The sequence below is a fragment of the Schistocerca serialis genome, chromosome 1 (genome assembly GCF_023864345.2).
Source record: "Schistocerca serialis cubense isolate TAMUIC-IGC-003099 chromosome 1, iqSchSeri2.2, whole genome shotgun sequence".
In the NCBI taxonomy this organism is placed as follows: Eukaryota; Metazoa; Arthropoda; class Insecta; order Orthoptera; family Acrididae; genus Schistocerca; species Schistocerca serialis.
In genome coordinates this window covers 1,165,655,496-1,165,670,067 of record NC_064638.1, presented here as the reverse complement: position 1 = coordinate 1,165,670,067, position 14,572 = coordinate 1,165,655,496, and the positions used below count along the sequence as shown (strand labels likewise).

The following is a 14,572-nucleotide window of genomic DNA, read 5'->3' as shown; positions in this document are numbered from 1 at the left end:
GAAGTCGGCCGTGCCCTTTCAAAGGAACCATCCCGGCATTTGCCTGGAGCGATTTAGGGAAATCACGGAAAACCTAAATCAGGATGGCCGGACGCGGGACAGAATATAGATGTTCAAACCAGACGTAGGACAGTGTTGTGTTTAAACGTTGAGTGGCTCCCCTAAACCCGCTTGCATTTTTTCGATAGATAATTTCAGGCAAGCCAACAGCCAGCTGTGGAGCAGAACAATACGACCGCCGCGGGATTACCAGGTACGTGGTGTGGACAGGGCGCACGGTCACGAAACGAGAAGTCAGTATAAGGTACCCCCCCCCCCCCCCCCCCCCCCCCACACCACCCATTCGTACTCCCGGGCGTGTTACAACATGACCGTACTTTGACGTACACCATGTCGGCGGGCCACTTGCCTGGAGCTTGTACTACTGTTCGTCTCAATATCGTATAGAGTCTGGTCCTCCAGTCCGCCACCTCCCTGCACAGTACTCGTAGACTGTCTGGAATATGCCCCAGAATACATTGTTGCACGTAACTTAGCTGAAGAGACGTCATAAACACTGATATACGTGAGAAAATGTCGCATCATCCATGAAGTTTTAATACGTTTATTCTTTACTATTAAGACACTCCTCCAAGCGAGTGAAGTTAAGGAAACCCTGACACTTGGCAGAACTTTCGACAGCTTTCAGCTGCGATGCGAAAACGTCTGTAGGCGAAAACAATAGTCTTTTATAGAGCTATGAAAAGGCGTTACCATAGAGACGTTTACAAAATAGCCTTGTAGATGCGGGAAACACCTGCGCCCAGCCTACAAAAAGCGTGCGGGATCTTGTGTCTTAATCTGGATACCATACTTATACATTTGCACTTTATGCATGTTTCTCTGTACGACTGTTCCATAATTTCAAAGCTGTTTTCAGGAATACATGGAAATGAAATTTTTTCCACACTTCGCTACAAACAAAATATATTTTTTCACCAGCTGCGACATAGTCGCGTATATGAACAGTGATCCAATACTGTCAAATGTTTTCTATTCCAGTCTTTGATCACAATATCAATTCTTTTGACGATGACCGGTTTGTCAGATCATTGCTCTGTCTTTTCTTGAGCTGTCATATAGACATTTTATCTTTCATAGGTAATTTATAGGTTGCTACAGGCAGTTTATTGCGTATATTATCTTTTGACCGTAAATTCACCATAAGTGTCAGACCTATTATCTTTATTTATTTCCTTTTAACAATTTTATATGGGTAACTGTACTCGTCTTTTACTATATCACAATTGGTTTCTATAATAGATATCAATATTTAAAAGTCTGCTGCATGTCTTTGACCTAATGTGTTTTTATCAGATTATGTTTCTTACGTAATTGATGACTACATCCAAGCCCACAGTAGCGACATCTATGTAGGATGTAGGCAAACATATTCCTGGTAGCTACCGTTCTTCAATAGCCAGTTGCAAAAATGGCTGTGTGGACGATGTGGCCTATTCTATGTGACGATGCTGTGCTCAGTATATTTATACGTTTTAACGATGTCATTATGGCCTTATCACTTCAGGACATGGTGTAGAAAAGGTACGTCTTACCGTAATTTATCTGTACATTTCCGTGGTTGTATGATAGTATATTGTGATACATAATGCTGTATTGTGTTGAAAGACACACTGCTCACTAGGTGTATATATTTTTATATTGTAAATCTGAGGATGGTCATTACTGATTGAAACTGGTCATCGTCAAAAGAATTGATATTGTGATCAAAGACTGGAATAAAAACATTTGTATATTTTTTCGTTTTTGTCTTTAATAGAACAGTGGCGAAATGAATACGAGCAATGCTGGGCATATCAGCTTGTTGTTTTATATTTTGATACTACGATTGTACGTCTCCTTAATTTTTGGAAGCTAGTATAATGTTTCAGAATTAAAAGCGAGTATCTGAGTGCTTCTGCTTGGTAGTAGATAAGAGTAATCAAGAAAAAACAAACGGTATCGAACGAAGATGAGTGCCTACAGCTGTTGCGTCGCTTGATAAGGCTAACCGCTAGCAAAAACAACCTTCACCTGCTCTGGTGCGAGCCTACGGTTGTGAATTGCTGACAACGGCCACCAGATAAGGCTGACGTCTAGACGGAGCAGCGATGCATGCTATCGTGAGCCACTGTTCAGAATGATCGCTGATTGGTATCAGATTGTGGTGTCGCTTCCTGGCGTAGAAAGTACATTTCACACTCTGCGGAGAATCAATACTTTTTTCCAATTCAAGAAAATGCTTTTTTCCAGGCACTCCTTCATACTTCCTTTAACAACACGTTGCATCAAAAAGTAGGTACATTAACAAATTTCATAATTTTGGTTCTATTGCCTCGTTTGGATTGTCCTTTTCCGATGACGCCAGATATCAGCAGTTTGCTCCCATAGGAACTATGCACAAATTTCCAATTTTTCTCAACCTATCGACACACTAGAGATGTAGTGTTCCTTTGACCACTATTGTCATTATTCGCGGCATTTCCCTGGTTTCTGTAAGAGTTCGAGCGTGGCGTACATCGGTACTGAAGTGATCTATTGGTCGTTCTCGCCTTAATTATACCTGTTTTATGCTTTTGTGCTAGTTTATTCATTTTCATTTTTCTCAGACTCCGTCGGAACCAGAGAGCTGAAGCTACTCATACATGGACTGGGTGTGTATAATTATTAGAATCCTGAAAAATTTCTGTAATTCTATTTTTATTAAGCTACGTGTTTCACTAACAAGTATTATAACCTGACCCTAACTCGAAGCCACTTCGCGCTGGTGTGGGGGGGGGGGGGGGGGGGGGGGCAACCAGCCTACCACCTGTGTTCTGCCCTTCAGCGATAGTAGATGTGAAGCATGTTGGTAGTAATTGCCGAATCCAATGAAAACATATCTTACTACTTAGTGCGTAACAGTTGTCAGAAAAAATATGGAATTGTAGATAAACAGAATGTTTGATGGAAGATCAATGTAATTAAATGTGCACAACGTTTGCATACTGGATGGAGAAGGTTGACAATTTATATTAGTCACTTCGGCCGTGTTACGTTAAGATTCGTTATCAGCTGTGTCCGTGCGAGACGAGTCGTCACTAGAGACATTAGCACGTATTATAATATCGTTGGTTGCTATTTCCATGGCGCCACCGCGCCTCCTATGACCATGTTCCACTTGTTGCTGAGGTTTTTGCAGTACTCTTCCCTGTCGTCTGGAGTGACAGAATTGAAGACACTGTCTGTCAGTTTCTTGGGATTTGCTGCAGACATGTCGCCTGGGACGTTGTGCTTCCTTACATAACGTTTCCTTTTCGCCCATGCAAGTTCAGTTGCGTTCAGGTCGCAATTCTAAGGGGCAGGCGAGCCACGGTGTGTCCTACACTCATAGCGAGTTGTTCTACTACATACGTCTTTTCATTTGGCTTATTTTCCAGAAGTAGAAAATACAGCTCTGCATTGGTCATGCTGTTATTGCATTTAACGTTCGTCTTTCGCAACCGTTCTATCATCCCCGCCTTTGGGTAGTATACTGCTGGTGTTTTGTCCACCTGCCTACAGTGATGAGCGGAAGATTTGAGAGTACCATCTCAGAAAACCAAATTTCAAAATTTTCAGAGTTCATTTGGCCATGACAAACTGCTTGCGTCGATTTCGCGCAGAACTTTAGTTCTACCTGCTTCGTTTTTCGAGCCAACACGTACCACTGTCATTCTTCTGGAGGCACATCTTGTGGTCTCTGCCGGAATTTTCCGCGTCTTAGGTTCTGTCATTGCACGAATCGTCAAGATAATTGTTTTGTTCAGCTTCCGTAATGGTCCTCGTGTGCTGCAAGGATACGTGGCCACCAAGAAACAATGACACCACGTTCTAACGAGAATGTCTTTCGTTCAGTACGGATTTCCACATGAATCCCATGTGCTTGGGTAAAGTTTTTAATGAGATAATGCCCCATCTCCAGTTTATCTTCTCACGCAGAACTGGAAGCAGTTTTGCCACGCTAGGAACTACTTTCTGTTGTGTGTAGAACTCTCAGCCGGCCGCGGTGGCCGAGCAGTTTAGGCGCTTCAGTCGGGAACTGCGCGACTGCTACGGTCGCAGGTTCTAATCCCGCCTCGGGCATGGATGCGTGTAATGTTCTTATGTTAGTTAGATTTAAGTAGTTCTAAGTTCTGGGGGACTGGTGACCTCAGATATTAAGTCCCATAGTGCTCAGAGCCATTTGAGCCTTAACTCTCAAATGTAATTAATTTTCCGAAGTCGTCGACTTCTTCTTAAATATCACTGCGTCTCTTCAGAAGTGAAACAAATTAAAAATAAAGTAATTCCAACCTAACAGCAGCGTAGTTGGAAGCATTGTCGAATATGAACCTTACACGAGTACAGTACAAATTACAACTAAAATTGATCTTTCCTTTCTGAGAGTGCCAGGCGATTTGCCTGGATGAAAGGTTGCAAACTTTCTAATCCTGTCAAGAGTTCGCACACTTTTGCTGGTGTAAGTGGCGCCCCTCTTATAGGCCAGGGTAACGGGATGTAGCGGGTTTTTGTGTCCCTTTGACACCTCGATGCCCTCCAGCACATTATGCACCATTTTACTTTCGAAAATCCCTTTTCTTTTAAGGGTCACAGGAGTTTAATTTGAACCCCTTGATGGAACTGGAATTCCGTCTTGTCATTTCAAAATTCAGTATGAGACTCGAGCACCAAGCTCTGCGCAACACAACACGGAGCAAAATAAAGCGGAGAATACACGGGACATTCGGTGATGGTTGGCAGTACTGCAAAAGTGGTGGCACAGGCGCGATCTGCACCGTTAACTTCAATATCCGTCGATCAGACCTCTCCCCGCCCCCCTTAAACTGCCACCTTATTGTACCCAAGAAAGTTTGGAAAAGTAGAGTATCTAAGATATCCCTTATTTGCAGATAGGAGCGCATGTTACATTATTTCCAGTTTTACTATTTCACATACGTGATGTGAATGTATTAGTGTTGCAGTACGTGTGGATTAAGGAGCAGGCTGTAGGCTCCCAGGCTGGCTAACAGAGACGGTTGGCCATCTGGTGCTTTCAGAGCCAGTGGGATAAGGCGCCGATCCAGAAATCGCTCTTACGTCAGCAAAGATATACGAAGCGAAAGTATATTCATTCTGGCGCGAATCAAGGAATTGTTATTAGTAAATAGTTGCCAACAAAAGTTGCCTTTTGCCACTCAGACGTTAGGAGGAGTCTGCGAGGTCGTAAATATTATCTATATGTCTGTTGGACCTACTTGGGATGATATTAGAGAAATTACTGGCTGACAGACTGGCTGCACACCAACTGTTGTGCGGGATGAGCAACAGGCAGTTCGGCTTTAGGCCTGGGCGATGGGCATCTGATACAATCCCCCTGGCGGCTGATTTCTGTGGCTCTACCCCGCACAAGTACGTAGTTGGCATCATGGTGGATATCAGTGGCGCCTTCGACAAACTGTGGTGGCCTTCGCTCTTCTCCTGCTTGCGGGAGAAAGAGTGTCCATGGCCGCTATATGGTTGCCTGAGGAGCTATTGCGAGGATCGGGAGGTCTGGCTATCATCCCCTAGCGGGAGAGTGGGAAAATCGGTAACAAAGGGATGCCCCCATGGTTCCGTCTTAGGTGCCCTGTTCTGGAATATACACATGGAGCTGTTACTTGATAACTTACAACAAAGTGAAGAAGTGCTAGAGGTGATAGCCTACGCAGATGACCTCCTCCTGTTGGCTGGCGGCCATAGCCGTGAGGACATAGCCCAAAATAGAAAGGGCTAAACTGAAACTATGGTGGAAAAACACAAAGATGAAAATATCACCAAGTAAATCAACACACCTTATGCTAAAACAACAGCTGGTGAGAAATCCAAATGTGAGAATTGTGGGCTCACCAGTTCTTCGGCGACGTGAGACGCGGTACCTGGGAATCATCATTGACGAAAGGTGGAACTTTAGGAAACGCATTGACATCGTAACCCAGAGAGCCCTCCAAGCACTAAACAATCTCATCTCCATTGGACATAAGATTTCATCTTCTCCCTCACATCATAAAATTATATCCTAATAGTATCCAAACATCAATAGTGGTTTACGGCTCGGGAGTCTTGGCGCACAGGCTCACGAGGGTAGTGCCTGCCATGACAGTGAGTTCAGAGAAATATGATATTGAGATCTGTGGGGGCCTACAGGAGATCTCCAGGGGGAGCCCTATTAGTCATAATGGGGCTCTGCCCCCTGGACATCAAAATCAGAGAATAGGCTACGTGGTTCCGGGCCAAAAAAGGGAATACCGCGAAAATAGAGGAGATATTGGGCATTAGGGTTGAGGATAAGGGTGAGATAAGGCGACGGGGCGAGCAGATGTGGCAGGAATCGTGGGAAGCAAAAGAAACAGGTCGTAGAACATTTGAATTTCTACCGATTGTTAGGGAACGACTGGGTATGAAGTACTTTGAACCAACTCGGGGATTGTTCCACTTTCTCACTGGTCATGCGCCCTACCCGACATATCTATGTCGGTTTGGGAAGAGGGCTACGCCCGTGTGAGAAAGTGGCGTATCAGAGGGTACTCCCGACCGTGTGGTTTACGAGTGACCCCTTTTCAATGATGTAGCACCTACATTACGTGACCAACTACCCGACCATGACACCTACCACTTATTTAGACGAGAAGACACTTTCCAAACTGTGAATAAATTGGCGAACGAGGTGTCACGAAAAGTGTTGAAAGAATACCTGAGGGACATTGATTAATTAACAACCTCACACAAATCTAATACCAGCTGATTCCAGTGCCCGATTCGCACACCGCCTGTGTGTGGACAGGCCGACTTTCTTCACATCCTGGAATCCGCCACGCAGAGGACTAGGGGGGAGTGGGGTACATCACCACCGATATAGGACAAGCACCGGATATGACATAAAATAGAATTAGTTAGTAGGACTTTGAATTAGGAAATTTAGTTAGGAAACAGCAGCGATTAACATCCTTGGCCTGCCCAGTATCAGGGGCACACTCATCGGGATTAGCTCGATGAGCAAGGCGCCATAAGTAGGTTTGTATACTGCTGACACACCCGTGACGCTGCAGGCAGTAGAGATTAGTTATGCGTAGGTGTTACAAAGAAAATATTAATAATAAGTCAGTTGCCCATTGTTAATTTAGTTCTGGCTGTAGCTCAGTTAATAAAATTGTAATTAGCTACAATCAATGTTTTGTATAAAATTTAGGACCCTCTAATGACATAAGGAAGTGGGTTAAGATTGTATAATTATAAAGTTGTGAATAAAGATTTTTTTAAAAAAATTACTATCTTTCAGTAATTTTACAATTCCAGGAAACGTTGATACTAATGAATAAATAAATAAGAACTTTGCCGATTGTACGGCAGTCGTCGATAGGATGCCTTTCGATCTAGTGATGTGATAGACCATTTTCTTGTACAGCTAATAGTTGGCTTGTAATCAGCATGAACGAGTTCATTTTGCGGTGTTTCTTAAATAAACATCTACATCTTCATCCACGTCTACATAGATACTCTGCAAACTACCGAACGGTGCATGGCGGAGGGTACCCTGTACCACTACTTGTCATTTATTTTCCTGTTCCAATCGCAAATGGAGCGAGAGACAAACGACTGTATGTATGTCTCCGTATGAGCCCTAATTTCTCGTGTCTTATCTTAGAGGTCCTTAAGTGCATTGTGTGTTGGCGGCAGTAGAATCGTTCGGCAGTCAGCTTCAAATATATTCTCTAAATTTTCGCGACTGTCTTTCTCGAAAAGAACGTCACGTTCCCTCCAGGGATTCCCATTTGAGTTACTAAAGTATCTCTGTAACACGTATTATTCAAACGTACCGGTAACAAATCTAGCAAACCGGCCTACGAAGTCTTCCTTCAGGCCGAAGTGGTGCGAATCCGCAAGGTAGTGTCATAGGCCCTCTGTTGTTCCCGGTTTACATAAATGATCTAGGTGATAATCTGAGCAGCCCCCTTAGATTGTTTGCAGATGACGCTATAATTTTCCGTCTAGTAAAATCATCAGGCGATCAGTTCCAATTACAAAATTATCTAGAGAGAATTTCTGTATGGTGCGAAAAGTGGCAATTGGCACTAAACAAAGAAAAGTGCGAGGTCATCCACATGGGTACTAAAAGAAATACGATAAATTTTGGGTATACGATAAATCGCACAAATCTAAGGGTTGTCAATTCGACTAAATACCTAGGAATTACAATTACTAGCAACTTAAATTGGAAAGGCCACATAGATAATATTGTGGGTATGGCGAAACAAAGGCTGCGCTTTGTTGGCAGAACACTTAGAAGATGCGACAAACCCACTAAAGAGATAGCCTACATTACACTTGTCCGTCCTCTGCTGGAATTTTGCTGCGCGGTGTGGGATCCTTACCAGGTAGGATTGACGGAGGACAACACAAAAGTTGCAAAGAAGGGCAGCTCGTTTCCTGTTATCGCGCACTAGGGGTGAGAGTGTCACTGATATGATACGTGAGTTGGGGTTGCAGTCACTGAAACAAAGGCGGTTTTTTTGCCGCGACATCTATTTACGAAATTTCAGTCAGCAACTTTCTCTTCCGAATGCGAAAATATTTTGTTGACACACCAGCTACTTAGGGAGAAATGATCATCATAATAAAATAAGAGAAACCAGAGCTCGAAGGGAAAGATTTAGGTGTTCCTTTTTTCCCATGCGCCATTCGAGAGTGGAATGGTAGAATAGTAGTATGAAAAGGGTTCGATGAACTCTCTGCCAGGCACTTAAGTGTGAATTGCAGAGCAACCATGTGGATGTACATGTCGAGCAGTACTGAATAGGTGGCAGCAGCGTCCTACATGCGGTTTCCTTTACAAGTGAACCACTCTTTCGTGAAATTCTTCCAATAAACCGAAGTCGGCTATTCGTCTTCCCTACCACAGAACTCACACACTCGTTCTACCTCATATCGCTTTGCAAAGTTACGCCCAAGTATTTAAATGACTTGACTGTGTCAACCAGCACATAACTAACGCTTATCCGAACATTATAGATTCGTTTTTCCTAGTCTTCCGCGTTAAGTTACATTTTTCCACATTTAGGACTAGCTTCCATTCATCACACCAACAAAAATTTTTTTCTAAGTCGTCTTGTATCTTCCTACAGCCACTCAACTTCTACACCTTATTGTAAAGCACGGCATCATCAGCAAGCAACCGCATATTGCTGCCCACCCTGTCCGCCAAATCAGTTATGTATATAGAGAACAATGGTGGTCCCGTCACACTTCCCTGGGGCACTCCTGATGATACCCTAGTCCCTGATGAACACTCGCCGTCGAGGGCAACATACTGGGTTCCACTACTTAAGAAGTCTTCGAGTGGCTCACTTACCTGTGACCTTATTCCATATGCTCGTACCTTCGTTAACAGTCTGCAATTGGGCACCAATGTCAATTGCTTTCCGCAAATCTAAAAATGCACCGTAATGGCATCTCGTGTAAAAATTATTTGCACAAAAATACTTCTTCCCACTTCATTACGTAAAACATAGTAGAATAGCACTTTCAGAATACGGCGGCACTGTTACTGCTCTGGAAGTGGTCATAAAACTAGAACGCATCGCCACATAACAGGAAGGAAGAATTTCTACTCGTCGGCACACTGTCAGTTCAAGGACGGAATGACTTAACTATCGCAAAACTGGGGTGGGAAAGCGCGGCCAGTTTTACTGTGCGCCCCTTATACGGCCATCTACATCTACATTTATACTCCGCAAGCCACCCAACGCTGTGTGGCGGAGGGCACTTTACGTGCCACTGTCATTACCTCAGTTTCCTCTTCCAGTCGCGTATGGCTCGCGGGAAGAACGACTGCCGGAAAGCCTCCGTGCGCGCTCGAATCTCTCTAATTTTACATTCGTGATCTCCTCGGGAGGTATAAGTAGGGGGAAGCAATATATTCGATACTTCATCCAGAAACGCACCCTCTCGAAACCTGGACAGCAAGCTACACCGCGATGCAGAGCCCTCTCTTGCAGAGTCTGCCACTTGAGTTTGCTAAACATCTCCGTAACGCTATCACGGTTACCAAATAACCCTGTGACGAAACGCGACGCTCTTCTTTGGATCTTCTCTATCTCCTCCGTCAAGCCGACCTGGTACGGATCCCACACTGATGAGCAATACTCAAGTATAGGTCGAAAGAGCGTTTTGTAAGCCACTTCCTTTGTTGATGGACTACATTTTCTAAGGACTCTCCCAATGAATCTCAACCTGGCACCCGCCTTACCAACAATTAATTTTATATGATCATTCCACTTCAAATCGTTCCGCACGCATACTCCCAGATATTTTACGGAAGAAACTGCTACCAGTGTTTGTTCCACTATCATATAATCATACAATAAAGGATCATTCTTTCTATGTATTCGCAATACATTGTCGCGTCCCAAGCGTGGGTATTGCGAGGGATTGAGCGACACGGTTCGTGAAAGGGATTTAGCCGGTTGACCTAATTGAGAGGGAGACTTTTTGATCTGGCTAAGATGTAGAAATCCCCGGTGTGAAGGTACAAGGCTAGGAAGCGGGTAGAATTAGTCTTGCTAACTTTAATAATTGCAGTTTATTTCGAATAGTTACAGCTCACCCTAACTGCGTGGTGATTGCATTCACAGGAAGGCCAAGTCTAACACGGAGACGGTGACTTACTCCATCGTTCCGACTGCCTACTAGAAGCTCTGCAATATTTCCTAGCACCCTACGTTAGTCCTGCGGCTACGCCCTAACGCTCTGCAGCGACCATCTCCGGCTGCCTGCCTACAGCCCGTTCCTCAGCCCAAGTCGGCTGCTGTTATCACGCTAACTACTCGACAACCTCCCGACAAGACCCAGAGCAGCGTGCCCTCGAGTTTTGTTAGCGTTTCCCCTTCGACCCCGCCAGCGCTTGGCATGACGTAGCGTCGAGGGCAACTTGTCCTTATTTGGTATCGTTAAGGCATTGTTGTTGCTATTGTTCTTCAGAGGCTGAGTGGAGGGGCAGAGGCGCCTCTCCCTATATGGTCACGCACTGCGTCCTGAGCCCTTCATTGGCTCCTCATGACGTAGCGCTGTCTCCACCAAGGACCCTCTTTCTTTCTCTCTCCACTCCCAGACCTCTCTCTAGCCAGTAATGCTTTCTGTTGATACTCTTAATTGATTGCTTATCATGAGTCCCTACACAGAGCTTCGTTTGTATCTGCTGGCTGTTTGCTTTCTTATCAAGCGCCGATGCCCAACCGTTTGACTTCCCCCTCGGCTGACCCTTCGGCCACGCCAGGCGTCCAGCACTACAATTTTAACTTCTTCCTACGTACTGTTCTCGGCGTACTGCCTGGAACGATTGTAATTAGACTTGGCTTGTTCCTGCGGTTACAACAACATTACATTTGTCTATGTTAAGGGTCAGTTGCCACTCCCTGCACCAAGTGCCTATCCGCTGCAGATCTTCCTGCATTTCGCTGCAATTTTCTAATGCTGCAACTTCTCTGTATACTACAGCATCATCCGCGAAAAGCCGCATGGAACTTCCGACACTATCTACTAAGTCATTTATATATATTGTGAAAAGCAATGGTCCCATAACACTCCCCTGTGGCACGCCAGAGGTTACTTTAACGTCTGTATACGTATCTCCATTGAGAACAACATGCTGCGTTATGTTTGCTAAAAACTCTTCAATCCAGCCTCAGAGCTGGTCTGATATTCCGTAGGCTCTTACTTTGTTTATCAGGCGACGGTGGGGAACTGTATCGAACGCCTTCCGGAAGTCAAGGAAAATGGCATCTTCCTGGGAGGCTGTATCTAATATTTTCTGGGTCTCATGAACAAATTATTCAAATGGCTCTGAGCACTACGGGACTTAACATCTTAGGTCATCAGTCCCCTAGAACTTAGAAGTACTTAAACCTAACTAACCTAAGGACATCACAGACATCCATGCCCGAGGCAGGATTCGAACCGGCGACCGTAGCAGTCCTGTGGTTCCGGACTGCAGCGCCTAGAACCGCACGGCCACCGCGGTCGGCTCATGAACAAATAAAGCGAGTTGGGCCTCACACGATCGCTGTTTCCGGAATCCATGTTGATTCGTACAGAGTAGATTCTGGGTTTCCAGAAATGACACGATACGCGAGCAAAAGACATGTTCTAAAATTCTACAAGAGATAGAGATATAGGCATATAGTTTTGCACATCTGCTCGACGACCCTTCTTGAAAACTGGGACTACCTGTCCTCTTTTGCAATGATTTGGAACCTTCCGTTCCTCTAGAGACTTGCGGTACAGGGCTGTTAGAAGGGGGGCAAGTTCTTTCGCGTACTCTGTGTAGACTCGAATTGGTATCCTGTCAGGTCGAGTGGACTTTGTTGAGTGATTTCACTTGCTTTTCTATTCCTTGGACACTTATTTCGATGTCCCCCTGCTTACCGGCAAAACCGAGACATTTCTGGAGGTTTAGTACCAGTGGGGGAGTTGTTGCAAGTAGCAGTAATCTCAGACACGACACGGGGCCAGGAGCCGTCGCTCAGTCAGTGGCTCGCCACACGAGTCGCGCACGGCCCCCCCCGGCGCCTCACCTTCTCGTCGGAGCGGACGAGCCCGACGGCGGTGCAGCCGTGGATGCGGGCGATCTGTCCGGCGAGCGACCCCACGGCCCCGCCGGCGCCGCTGACAACGACCACGTCACCCGGCTGGGGGTCGCACACGTCGAGCAGCCCGAAGTAGGCGGCGTAGCCGGGCATGCCGAGCGCGCCCAGCGCCAGCGACGGCGGCAGCCCGCCCAGGTCGCGCGGCAGCAGCGCCGGCGGCCACAGCGGGTGGTGCGCCCGCGGGCCCACGTCCGCCACGGTGCGGTCGCGCCAGCCGAAGCAGCCCACCACCAGCCGGCCCGCCGGGAAGGCCGCCGACCGGCTCTCCACGATGCGCGCCAGCTGCGGGAAGGCCAGAGCCGTTCCAGCTGCACTGCCTTCGTTTTTTTTCCTTTGTTGTTATTTAAACACCTTACATAAGGTGGGCTGGCAGCAGCGTACTACGCTGCTCTTCAGCCACAATTTGACAAAGAAAATACAATGGAGACACAGAAGATACAGAACGAAGTGGGGGTCAAAAAACAGTAGACACAGAAACAAATAACACGAAGCCGTTCACACTCGACGAAAAAACACTAAAAACTGTCCGCACTGCGCACAAACACTGACGGCTGAGACGGTACTGGTGAACAAAGGAGCGTGACGGCGAGAAACACTAAACCACAAACACGATGGCACACACACGAAAAACTGACGGCGATGATCTCCGGCGCGCGAATGTCCACTTAACGTGTGTGAGTCCGGGGACCTGCCGAGAGAGGAAGAAGGGGGTGGGGGAGGGAGAGGGGAGTGCAAAGATGCCAATGGCAGAGGAGATGGTAGGAGGAATGAAAGTATGGGGGAAGGGGAAGACCGGGGGAGGAGTGGGAAGAAAGGGAGGAGGGAGGGAAGGGGGAGAGAAGGGAGAGAGGGTGCCCTTAGGAACAAACACAGGAAAGGGGAGGGAGGATCAAAGTTGGTAGGAGGGGTAGATGGAGGGGAGGAAGGCATCATCAGGGAGGGGGAGCTGGCGGAAGCCACCTTGCGAGAGGGTATGGAGAGTGGAGAGATGGAGAGCAGGTGGGACGTGGAAGTACAGGTGCGGCAGTGGACAGGGGCAGGAGATGATGGGAGAGACGAGCGGGTGAGGTGGATCGAGTTTACAGGAGGTGTAGAGGATTCGTATCCGTTCGAGGAAAAGGAGGAGGTGGGCGAACGGAATAAGGTCGTACAGGATCCGCGTGGGGGAGGGGAGACGGATGCGATAGGCGCGGCGAAGAGCATGGCGTTCTAGGTTCTGAAGGCATTTGTAAAAGGTAGGGGGAGCGGAGATCCAGGCAGGGTGGACGTAGTAAAGGATAGGGCGAATAAGGGATTTATAGGTATGGAGGATGGTGAAGGGATCCAGACCCCATGTACGGCCAGAAAGGAGCTTGAGGAGACAGGTGATGCCAAGGTATTTAGGGGTTGGGGTAAGGGTGGTAGGACGGCCATAGACAGTGACATAGAAATCGAGGAGGCGGAAGGAAGGGGTGGTTTTGCCTACTATGATCGCCTGGGTTTTGGAAGGATTGACCTTAAGCAACCACTGGTTGCACCAAGTGGTGAATCAGTCACGATGGGACTGGAGAAGGTGTTGGGAGCACTGCAGGGTGGGGGCGAGGGCAAGGAAGGCGGGGACATCGGCGTACTGGAGAAGGTGGATTGGGGAGGGGGGGGGGGGGGGTGAAGGCGGCCGCATGTCTGCCGTATACAAAAGATACATAAGAGGGGAAAGGACGGAACCTTGGGGCACACCGGCGGAGGGGAAGAAGGTGTAGGAATCCGTGTTATGGATGGTGACATAGGAAGGACGTTGGGAAAGAAAGGACCCGATCAGACGGACGTAGTTAATAGGAAGGGAAAAGGTTTGGAGCTTGAAGAGGAGACCAGAATGC

At 46.8% G+C, this 14,572-nt stretch overlaps 1 protein-coding gene across 1 annotated transcript in view; it reads right to left on the bottom strand.

The window, feature by feature from the left end:
• Positions 1–14,572, bottom strand: part of LOC126456226 (prostaglandin reductase 1-like) — a 58,853-nt gene that overhangs the window by 20,695 nt on the left and 23,586 nt on the right. Inside the window, exon 2 of the mRNA XM_050091982.1 lies at positions 12,645–12,998. Coding sequence (XP_049947939.1) covers positions 12,645–12,998 — 354 coding nt within the window. The remainder of the gene's footprint in view (positions 1–12,644; positions 12,999–14,572) is intronic.